An 11,032-nucleotide genomic window follows, 5' to 3' on the forward strand; every position below is an offset into this window, starting at 1 on the left:
ACGCAACAGCTTGCAGTGACTCCAAGAATGGATAAGAATAGCTGGAACTCCCCACCGACCTCATAAGCTTGTCTCTTGGGTAAAAATTAGACACATAATGTGAAAGGGCTTTGAAAAGACAGCAGTAACAAAGCTCTTTAAGATCACCTGGCACATTCACACCCACCCTGGGGACAAAGCATGGGCCCTGGAGTCAGACTGCTTCAGCAGAGTGGCATAGAGTAGATGCTTCATACATGTCAGGTATTATTATTATTTTTGCATATTGTTACCTGAGGCTCTTCAAACATGTATAGGGTAAACATGGCAAGGCTAGTATTCTCTCTTTACAATGAGGACACTGAGATTAAAGGACTTGTCTGCTAGTAATTAGTTCTGCTGGTGATGGCAGAGGTAGGGAAGGACCAGAACTCTATTTCCAGGATTTGCATTCCAAAAGGGTCAGGCCTAAGAGAGGCCTGTGGAGCACCAGGTGGAGGTGTGGAGAGACAGCAGTGTTGATGGAGAAGTGGGCATGTCCTGTGGGGTCAGCCAGTGCCTTGCAGATGGGTAAGACCTTTGCAGGGCTCCATTCCTGCTGGGGGCTTAGAACATTATGGGGGTGGGAAGTGAGTGGGGCTTAGCACCCCAAGCCTTCCTCCACCATCTGACACTCATGCCTCCTCCTCAGGTACCTGGCCCCCACCCCCAGAGTTTCTCTTCTGTGCTCTTGTTTACTGGACCCATGCATTCTCCTCTATAAATACCGGCTCTGGTATTTCGGGTTGGCAGCTGTTGCTGTCAGGGAGATGGCTGGGTTGACATGCGGCTCGTGACAAACCCCTGGTGTGTGTGGGCGTGGGTGATTTGGATATGGGGTTGAGTCAGAGAGGGTTGGAGTGGACACAAGGGGGCAGAAGCCAGGTGAAGTTGGTGGTGTGGGGGTGAGAGTGTACGTAGCCATTGGAAACTGAAAGTACACCAAGACCATTCTGGGAAAACACTCTGTTGCTTATAAACTTGAGGCCATGTCCTCATCAGTAGGTGGGGAGGAAAAGGCCTACACTAGTCTAAGGGGAAACTGAGGCTCAGAGCTAGAACCCAGGTGCCAATGGACAGCTCTGGCCATGATTGCTCTCAGACCCTAGGGCATGCTCACACTCTCAGGCTGCCTAGAGACCCTCCTCCTCTAGTTCTGGCTGGTGGACTCCTGGTCTTTGCCTGAGCCCTCCCAAACCTCTGCCACTTCCAGAGAATCTTTGGGAAAATGGTGACTTGGAGCCTTTCTTGAGAACAGGCCTTGTCCCTTCAGGAAATGACCCAAAGTCTCTTGGAGCAATGACCTTGGAGCAAAAAGGAGACCCTCAAACTAAATGGAAGCCTCTCCCGGGCTCTCTCCCCTGACTACCGCCAGTATGAGGCCAGCACCCAAAGGCTGAAGGGGCCTGCCTGGGGGTTCCGGCGTGCTTGCTGCCCTGCTGAAGCTGTTGGCAGCCGGCCATTCTTCTGCCCTCCTAGGTGGATCAGCCTCTCTCACACCCCTTACAAGCCCCCCACAGGCCTCTTGCGGGGGAGCTGGGCTCCCCGCCCCCTCGCCAGTGGCCGCCCTTTCCTGGCAGGACAGCCGGATCCTGCAGCTGTCAGGGGAGGGGCGGCGGGGGCTGATGTCAGGAGGGATACAAATAGTGCTGGCTGCTGGGGGCCCGGTGTCCCCTGCTGAATCCACTCTCTAGCCGGCCGCCTGCCCGCCGCCTCCTCTTCGCCTCCCAGCCTCGCCCGCGCCGCCACGATGAGCCAGGCCTACTCCTCCAGCCAGCGCGTGTCCTCCTACCGCCGCACCTTCGGCGGGTCCCCGGCCTTCTCGCTCGGCTCCCCGCTGAGCTCGCCCGTGTTCCCGCGCGCTGGCTTCGGCACCAAGGGCTCCTCGAGCTCGATGACATCCCGCGTGTACCAGATGTCGCGCACGGCGGGCGGGGCGGGGGGCCTGGGCGGGCTGCGGGCCAGCCGGCTGGGGACGGCCCGCGCGCCCTCCTCCTACCGCGGGGGCGAGCTGCTGGACTTCTCGCTGGCCGACGCCGTGAACCAGGAGTTCCTGACCACGCGCACCAACGAGAAGGTGGAGCTGCAGGAGCTCAACGACCGCTTTGCCAACTACATCGAGAAGGTGCGCTTCCTGGAGCAGCAGAACGCAGTGCTCGCCGCCGAGGTGAACCGGCTCAAGGGCCGCGAGCCCACGCGGGTCGCCGAGATCTATGAGGAGGAGCTGTGCGAGCTGCGGCGCCAGGTGGAGGTGCTCACCAACCAGCGCTCCCGCGTCGACCTGGAGCGCGACAACTTGCTGGACGACCTACAGCGTCTCAAGGCCAAGTGAGAACCCTGTGCTCCCAGAAACCCCTTCCCACGGGCTGGGCGCCTTGCAGGGAGGTCATCTGCCTGTGTCCCCTGAGCGAGAGGGACTCCAGGTCTCTCTCCTGCGCTCCACTCTGCAAAAGAGTTTTCTTGGAGACATCATGGGGCAGAAATGGAAAACCTTGGAAGGCCCTGTAGACAGCCCCCTTAAAAAGCATCTTAAGATGATGGGGTGATGGTGGTCAGGCAGGCAGATGGGTGGAGGGAGGAGGGGCCCAGGTTCAATCTGAGGGAAAGGGGGTTTGATAGGAGAGGAGGAAATCTGGGACCAGCTGGGAAGGGCAGGGGTCGGGGAATCCAAGCAGTAGCTCTCAGCTCATCTGTGATGAGACCCTGGGGAGGGGGGTAGAGTGGGGAGCTGGGCCCTGGGCCTAGCTGAGGCTGTGCCATTTCACAGGGGAACAGATAATCTGAGGAAAGGGGAGAGTCGGTGGGGGTCCTCAAGGAAGCTGGGAGGCCCGGATGGTGGGTTCCACTGGGCTCCAAGTAGGAAAGGGCAACAAGTATGAACCAGTGCTCATGGGTCCTGCTTCTGACAGCTCAAGTGAGCAGAGTCACCACCCTGCCACCCAGGTCATAAATATTAATCGCACCCCTACATGGGCCAACCTGGGGCCAGGAACCAGGGACATAGAGGTGGATAAAATAGACAGGCTTCCTAATCTCAGCGATCTGATGGGGACAATCTGATGGGGACATAGACTTCCAGGGTGTGGCTCTAGGGCAGAGATTGGGCCACTTCCTGTCCCCTCCCCCATTGGGTGGGGCCTCTCCTGTTTCTACCCAGCAGCCAGGCCTCCTTTCTCTGTTCTCAGCCCACTCTCTGGGCAGTTTTATCCCCACCAACTATCTATTTTTCTTTCTGTCTGTCTGTCCCCACCAGACTGCAAGAGGAAATTCAACTGAAAGAAGAAGCAGAGAACAACTTGGCGGCCTTCCGATCGGTGAGCCCTCATTGATCACCCGGGATCCTTACCTCTCTGTCCCCCCCCCCCGTGTGGCCCCTGGTTTCCCTCGGCCCTGCCTGGGTGATCAGTGACCCTGTCCCGCTTGCTTGACCTCTCCCAGGATGTGGATGCCGCCACTCTAGCTCGAATTGACCTGGAGCGCAGGATCGAATCTCTCAATGAGGAAATCGCATTCCTTAAGAAAGTGCACGAAGAGGTATGCTCTGGGCCCTCCTCCTCAGGGTCCTTAGACACTGGTGAAAGCAGGTGGAAAGGGGGGATCATGGTGCTGGGCTCTGGGAATGGGGGTGTGAGGGTGCCTGGTAGGGGACTGACGCCCAGATGCTCCCTGCAGGAGATCCGAGAGCTACAGGCCCAGCTTCAAGAACAGCAGGTCCATGTGGAGATGGACATGACCAAGCCGGACCTCACTGCTGCCCTCAGGGACATCCGGGCCCAGTATGAGACCATTGCAGCTAAGAACATCTCTGAAGCTGAGGAGTGGTACAAGTCGAAGGTAGGCAGCCTGACCCCTATGTCCCCCTCAAGTCCAGTTTGGCAGTGTTTCCTGTGGCTCCATCCATGGGGAGGAGGGTGAGTCAGGGCTTCTATGCTCCCTTGCCCACCCCCACCTGCATCCTGCATCCTCCTCATGTCAGGGCCCCTCTCTGCACTTAGGTATCCGACCTGACCCAGGCAGCCAACAAGAACAATGATGCATTGCGCCAGGCCAAGCAGGAGATGATGGAATACCGGCACCAGATCCAATCCTATACCTGCGAGATTGATGCTCTCAAAGGCACTGTGAGTCCCTGCCCACCTTGCCTGGCCCAGCCCTTCCTACCTATAGCTCCCACCTTCACTCTGTGACTTTAGGCCCAACACATGCCCTCTCTGGGCCTCTGTCCCCTCAAATCTACCACAGTGGTAAGAACAGGTGGATTGCCAGTTGGGCTCTCAGGAAATCATGAGGCTCCTGTGTGGGGTGCAGATGCTGAACATCAGTGCTGCCTTTTGTCAGTTCTATTGTCTGAGTTTCCACATAACACTTCATTTGAGTTCAGGGTTCCCTGGCTCAGAAGAGTTTGACAACTCCTGGGCTTGACTATCTGGAGTGTCTCCCAGCCCTGAGGCTGTCTTTCCCCGATCCTGGACCCAAGGGTCCCCCCACTTAAAACAACCTGCCCTTGACTTGGACATCCCTCCCCTGCAGAATGATTCCCTGATGAGGCAGATGCGGGAGCTAGAGGATCGCTTTGCTAGTGAGGCCAACGGCTACCAAGACAACATCGCTCGCTTAGAGGAAGAGATCCGTCACCTCAAGGATGAGATGGCCCGCCACCTCCGTGAATACCAAGACCTGCTCAATGTCAAGATGGCCCTGGATGTGGAGATCGCCACCTACCGGAAGCTGCTGGAGGGCGAGGAGAGCCGGTAAGGGGCAAGGCAGGGCTGGCAGTGGGGTCGTGGGGGGGTACTAGGGCCCCCATTCCTGCCATAGTGGGGGCTCAGGATCACCTCAACAAGACCTGGAAGACCTGGAAACAATTTTATACAAGAGGCCACCACTCCACTAATAGCAGAGAATTAACCAAGGCCACCTGAGTAAAAGTGATTTAATTAATAGCTTTTATAAAAAGAGAAATATAACTATTCCCTCTTCTACCTTCAGAATTAAGAACCAGCAGCATAAAACCATGTTCAGCAAACGGTAATAAAATATTACTGCCAGTCAAGGGAGAGATGAGAGCAAAGTGGGGAATGATGAGGTAGGAAAGGGAGGGGCAGATAAAGGAGAGACAAGCTAGAAGAGAGGGTGCAGACTTGTACACTGAGGGCGCACATGTGCACACACACACACACACATACATACATGTGCTCATAGGAAAAGATCAGAATGACAAGCTCAGACATGTCAATTCACCTTTAGACACAGAAGACAGCACACAATTGGAAGGGAACATGAGGTCACCTGCTGGGGTGGAGGAAATGTTCTATATCTTTATTTAGACTTGCAGTTAAACACTGATCAAAACTCACTGGATTGCACACTAAAGATCTGTGCATTTCACTGTATGTAAACTTAACTTCAATTTAAAAGAAGTCATTAACTCAAAAAAAAGATGTCCATTGATACTCATAAAAATAATAATATTGGAAGTTTTTAGAAATCAGCAGACATGTTTAGATGGAGACTTACACATTTCAGGTTTCATAGAGTAACACCTATATAAATGACTTTTTTAAAAAATAATTTTTAATTGATTTCAGAGAGGAAGAGAGAGATAGAAACATCAATGATGAGAGAGAATCATTGTTTGGCTGCCTCCTGCATGCCCCCCACTGGGGATCGAGCCAGCAACCTGGGCATATACCCTTGACTGGAATCAAACCTGGGACCCTTCAGTCCACAGGCCGACACTCTATCCACTGAGCCAAACCAGCTAGGGCTATATAATGACTTTTTAAAAAATATAATTGTTATTGGTTTCAGAGAGGAAGGGAGAGGGAGAGAGAGATAGAAACATCAATGATGAGAGAGAATCATTGATTGGCTGCCTCTTGCACGCCACTCACTAGGGATCGAGCCCGCAACCCGGGCATGTGCCCTTGACCAGAATTGAACCCGGGACCCATCAGTCTGCAGGCCAACGTCCTATCCACTATGCCAAACCGGCTAGGGCAGTGGTCGGCAAACCGCGGCTCGCGAGCCACATGCGGCTCGCGAGCCACCACTGTCATATTCTACCCTTTACCTCTTTGCACACAATATGCCACAATTGCCTAATCCTCACAGCTTCCAACTACACGGTAACATTTAGTGTAGTACAGTGGTCGGCAAACTCATTAGTCAAAAGAGCGGCAAACCGTGGCTCACGAGCCGTGGTTTGCCGACCACTGGGTAGGGCTATAATGACCTTTTAAGGTAGCTAAATGGCATTTCCTGGAACTTGGCCTCACATGTGCATAGGCCAGAGGTTCCCACCCTGGCTGAAGGGCGTACACAATGGATGTCCCCCAGAGCTGCTATCCATACTTCCTGCCGTGTCAGGAGCAAGAAGGGAATCCTGGTGAACTGGACAGTGCAGCAGGATTGGGGGTGTTGGTGTCATGCCAGCAGGTTAGAGATGGAATGGGTGATCCCTCCTAAAGGGACAGTTCCTGGAACAGCTGAAGTTGGCCTTTGACTCTATGCCCTGAGCAATATGGCAGTTGGAATGCTGGGGTCCCTGGGACTGGGACAGCTGAGGATGGTGTTTAGAGAGGATCAGGGCAAACTTGATAGGTGGTCACAGGGAGAGAGCGAGGGTCCTAACCCTTTGGGATTTGATCTCTCTCCTTTCAGGATCAACCTCCCTATCCAGACCTTCTCTGCCCTCAACTTTCGTGGTGAGTGTATGTTAGCAAGTGGAGACCTGGGTGGTGGAGGGCAGGAATCCAGCATGGGCAGTGCTCAAGGCCAGCCAGGAGGGGAGTATGGAACTGTGGCGACAGGACTGGGGTTTGGAGAAGAGAAAGGGAGCTGCTGCCAGGGAGTAGGGGGGTGGGGGGAAAAAGGGGGTTAGGTAGAGGATCTTCTGACAAAGAGATCATTCTATTTTATATCTCAGTAGAGGCCCAGTGCACAGGATTCATGCACTAGTGGGGGTGTGGCCTGCGGGAATCAGCCCACGGTGGGAGCACTGCTGCTCCTCCTGGTCAGTGGAGTGGCTGTGGACCTGCCCTCTGAGCAGCTGCTCCCTGGTGGTCAGTGCGCATCATAGTGACTGCTCGACCGGTCGTTTTAGTTATTCCACCATTTGGTGGCTGGGCTTTTATTATATAGGATGATATTGTATTGACCATGTCCCCTGAACCTTCTGGAAATATTGAGCATCAGCAAACAGCTTCTTTTTCCTGATATACCCAAACTCTGAAGGAACTGGGGGTGTCCTTAGGGGCCTGGCAGCAGAAGCATCTAGGACATTACTCCCTCCCTATAAGGCACCAACCACCCATTGTCTGGCAAATTGCCAAGTGCCACCTCTCCCACCCCTACCCTCTCCGCTGCTTGTTGCACACCTCCAGTTTGCTGGAACAAGATGTTGGATTAGGTTTATAACAATGAAGCCAAACCGTAGCAAAGCCAAACAATGAGAAGAAGTAGCTGCTAGGGCATTGTGCCATTCTGCCATTAGTAATATGCAGATCACATGGCTTTCCAACCCTGGAGAACAGAAAAACACACTATAATGATACATTAGGAACGGAAGTCAGAGTCCTTGGCAGCTTTGCCTTTCCTAGATCAAACCTTTTATATCTTCGATGTTCATTTCCATCAGGGAAAAATACATGCTGGCTCCACGGAGTTACAACGTTCATCACAGGCTGATTGCTTGCTAAGGAGATTCATGAACACCAAACTCTTAGTACCAGGGACCTAAACTTGACCCTCACTATAAAACTCAGAACCTCTCATTTTAGTTAGTCGTTTATACAGATACCGAGTGTGAGCCTTACATTTAAAACTGCTTCATGCTTTTTGAAATGAATAGTCCTGTGGCCATGATAGGGCAAGAATCATCGTTACCATTTCACAATGAGGAAACTGAGGCACAGAGAGCAAGTCACTGGCCACCAACACAATGAATCAGTGACCGACTCCTGTCTGTCTCTCTTTCATTAAGACATCAAGTTACTCATCCAGAGCCTTAAAGGGGGCTGGGTACCATGAGGTCCTCCAAGAATATATCTTGGGACTGGGTTTTGGGTTCTAACTGTCAGGTTACAAATTCATGCAGGGCTCTCCTGCGGCCCAAGGATGGAGAGGGAGCAAGATGTATGGGGATGGAATTGCTGGGTGGCCTGGGCCTCAGGGGTCCTGCCCTCCTGAACCAGTCCACATCTGGAGCACATCTGTTGGTTTCCGATCTCATCTCAACCATGGGACTAACCCTGGGGTCCACAGAGCCACTCACTGGGCTCAAGGACAAGTGATAAAAGTCCTGCTGAAAAAGTACCAGGTCCATATAGAAGGGGTGGAGTCTTCTCTCTGCCCCATGGGACCAGGGGTGGACTCCCAGCCCCTGGAGCAGCCTGGTCTGGACTCGGTCAGGCTGAGCATGTGGATGGTCTGTTACAGAAACAAGCCCTGAACAAAGGGGTTCCGAAGTCCATACCAAGAAGACAGTGATGATCAAGACCATTGAGACCCGGGACGGGGAGGTGAGCAGTCTGCCCGGTTCCTTTACTGGTGGGGGCCATGGGGTGTGTCTGGGAAGCTGTCAGCCAGGTGCTTTCTGCCAGCTGTGCTTGTTTGAGTCCCTATCTGAGGGAAGAGGGGGTCCTGCTGTTCTGGAATGGGGGCTGGGCGGCTGGCCGTGGCTCCATTCTCCTGCCAGCACTGGATTGGACTGTCTTTCTCTTCCTCCCCAGGTCGTCAGCGAGGCTACACAGCAGCAGCATGAGGTGCTCTAAAGCCAGAGACCCCTCTGCCACCAGAGACCGTCCTCGCCCCTGTCCTCACTGCCTCCTGAAGCCAGTTGCCTTCCATCGAAGGGCACCACACCCAGCCACAGTCTCCCCTCACAGCCTCTGACCCTCGCTCACCACCCCCTCATGGTCCCCACAGGGGACATGGCCCATCCCTGCCCGGCACAGGGAGCCCCCAGCAGTGTGAGTCCTGGATGTTGGAAGTGAGCGAGCCTGGCTCTTGGCCGCCCATGGATGTGCTGGGCAGGGCCTGAATGGAGCCAAGGCAGAGCAGTGACCTGCCCCCCCACCTCCGTGACCTCAGATTCTAGCCTCTGGCTTTGGAGAGGGCCCCTCACCCCAGCAGGGTGTTGGGACCCAGGACTAGTCCCTGTGGAGACTGGAGGGCACTAAATTAGCGCCATAGTCCCTTATGTTCCCAGGGCAGGCTTAGCAAGCAGGGGCTGCAAGAGGGAACCCCCGAAGGTGCCAGATGTGGGAGCAGGAGACTCAGAAGGAGTGAGGGTGGGCGAGATGCTGAGAGGAAAGGAGAGGACAGAGGCAGAGCGGTCTCAGGCAAGGTGGCAGGGCGCCCACCTCCCCGTGCCTGCCCCTCCCCCACTGCAGGGGCCGGACAGAAACAATAAAAAGAGAAGCACAAGCCTAGCACGTCCCCTGTTGTTTTGACTGCCAGGTCTCCTCTAGGAGCCCCGGACCCTGTTAAACTGCTTCTCCTGATGGACTGTGCTGCCTTCCTGCCCAGCCAGACTGTCCCCCAGGGCCTGTCACCTCTTCTGCTCCTAGAGCCTCCCTGCCTTGTTTGTGTGTAGCATATGGGGGCGGGAGCTGAACGGGGCATTTGTTGGGGAACCACAAATACCTCCTATTAGGGCCCAATTCTGGGCCTCCTACTCCCTTCAGATCATCAGGGCCCAGGGACACCACGGCTGCTCTTTTTGAAGGTCACCACAGTTCCCCACAGACTGGCTCTGAAGTAGGGCTCCTCCTCAGTTCCTTCCCCAAAGAAACTCATACCTTTCCATGATACCTGCCTGAGCACCTTTATGCACAAGAGCCAATTCAGGAAAAACAACCATGTTAAGGAAAATGAAAAACTTTTTCTTGTTCTTGGAGAAGAAGACCCAATACTCTAAAGCTGTCCATTCATCCTCCATTAACTTATCACTTTAATGCAGTGCTATCTCAAACACTAAAGCACTAAAGAGAAATTTGGGAAGATGGGAGAGGAACATAGGACATGTGAAAAGAAAATTAGGAAATTGTGGAATAAAACATTTACACTGATGGGTAGCCGCAAAGGACAGGATGAAGGCTGTCACTCTTTTCATTCCTTCCAAAAAATAAATTCCAGGTGGATCAATGATTTAGGAAGCTTGATGGATCCCTGTGGGTCTCGGCCTTCCTGACACTCCTCACAGATTGAGAGATTAACCTTTAGAGATGGGAAGAGGGTAGAGATCACAATAAATTCAGATGGTCTGTAGAGGAAATAAACCTAATGGGGCTTTCGTCTTAGGGTGCCTAGCCTGATGTTCCTAAGTGGTGTTTTTTTCCCCCCAGAAACTTCCAAAAGCCTTTCTGGTGTCTTTCTCCCCTCTTTGTTTTTTTTTTTTTTTTAAATATATTTTATTGATTTCAGAGAGGAAGAGAGAGATAGGAACATCAATGATGAGAGAGAATCATTGATTGGCTGCCTCCTGCCCGTCCCTTACTGGGAATCGAGCCCGCAACCCAGGCATGTGCCCTTGGCCGGAATTGAACCTGGGACCCCTCAGTCCGCAGGCCGACGCTCTATCCACTGAGCCAAACCAGCTAGGGCTTTCTCCCCTCTTTGGATGCACTCCTCCCTCACAAGTTGCTCCTTCCCCTCTAGGTTGTAGTCCCTCTCTCTATGAAAGTCCCCTTCCCCCCTTTTTAAATGTATTTTTATTGATTTCATAGAGGCAGGGAGAGGGAGAAAGAGACAGAAATATCAATGATGAGAGAGAATCATTGATCTCTGTCTCCTGCACACTCCCTCCTGGGGATCGAGCCTGCAACCCAGCCATGTGCCCTTTATGGGAATCCAACCCGGGAACCTTCAGTCTGCAGGTGGACACTCTATTTACTAAGCCAAACCGGCTAGGGCTTTCTTTTCTTTTTTTAATCTTCACCTGAGGACATGCTTAGAAAGAGGAAGGGAGAGAGAGGGAGAGAGATAAACATTGACGTGAGAGAGAAACATT

At 53.3% G+C, this 11,032-nt stretch overlaps 1 protein-coding gene across 2 annotated transcripts; it reads left to right on the forward strand.

Moving 5' to 3' along the window:
- Positions 1-1,669: 1,669 nt before the first annotated feature.
- On the forward strand, positions 1,670-10,332 carry DES (desmin; the record flags this gene model as incomplete). 2 transcript variants are annotated; one of them, XM_080670988.1, is made up of 10 exons in its annotated part: positions 1,769-2,346; positions 3,272-3,332; positions 3,457-3,552; positions 3,691-3,852; positions 4,014-4,139; positions 4,549-4,769; positions 5,008-5,046; positions 6,682-6,725; positions 8,458-8,540; positions 8,751-10,330. In XM_080670988.1, 10 exons carry the CDS (start codon positions 1,769-1,771, stop codon positions 8,790-8,792), a joined length of 1,452 nt encoding a protein of 483 aa, XP_080527114.1. In that variant the 3' UTR covers positions 8,793-10,330. The 2 variants fall into 2 exon arrangements, with proteins under 2 accessions (XP_080527115.1, XP_080527114.1); XM_080670989.1 differs by lacking the exon at positions 5,008-5,046 and having other exon boundaries at positions 1,670-2,346; positions 8,751-10,332.
- Positions 10,333-11,032: the final 700 nt, after the last annotated feature.

Source organism: Plecotus auritus (assembly GCF_963455305.1).
Source record: "Plecotus auritus genome assembly, chromosome: 5".
Taxonomy (NCBI): Eukaryota; Metazoa; Chordata; class Mammalia; order Chiroptera; family Vespertilionidae; genus Plecotus; species Plecotus auritus.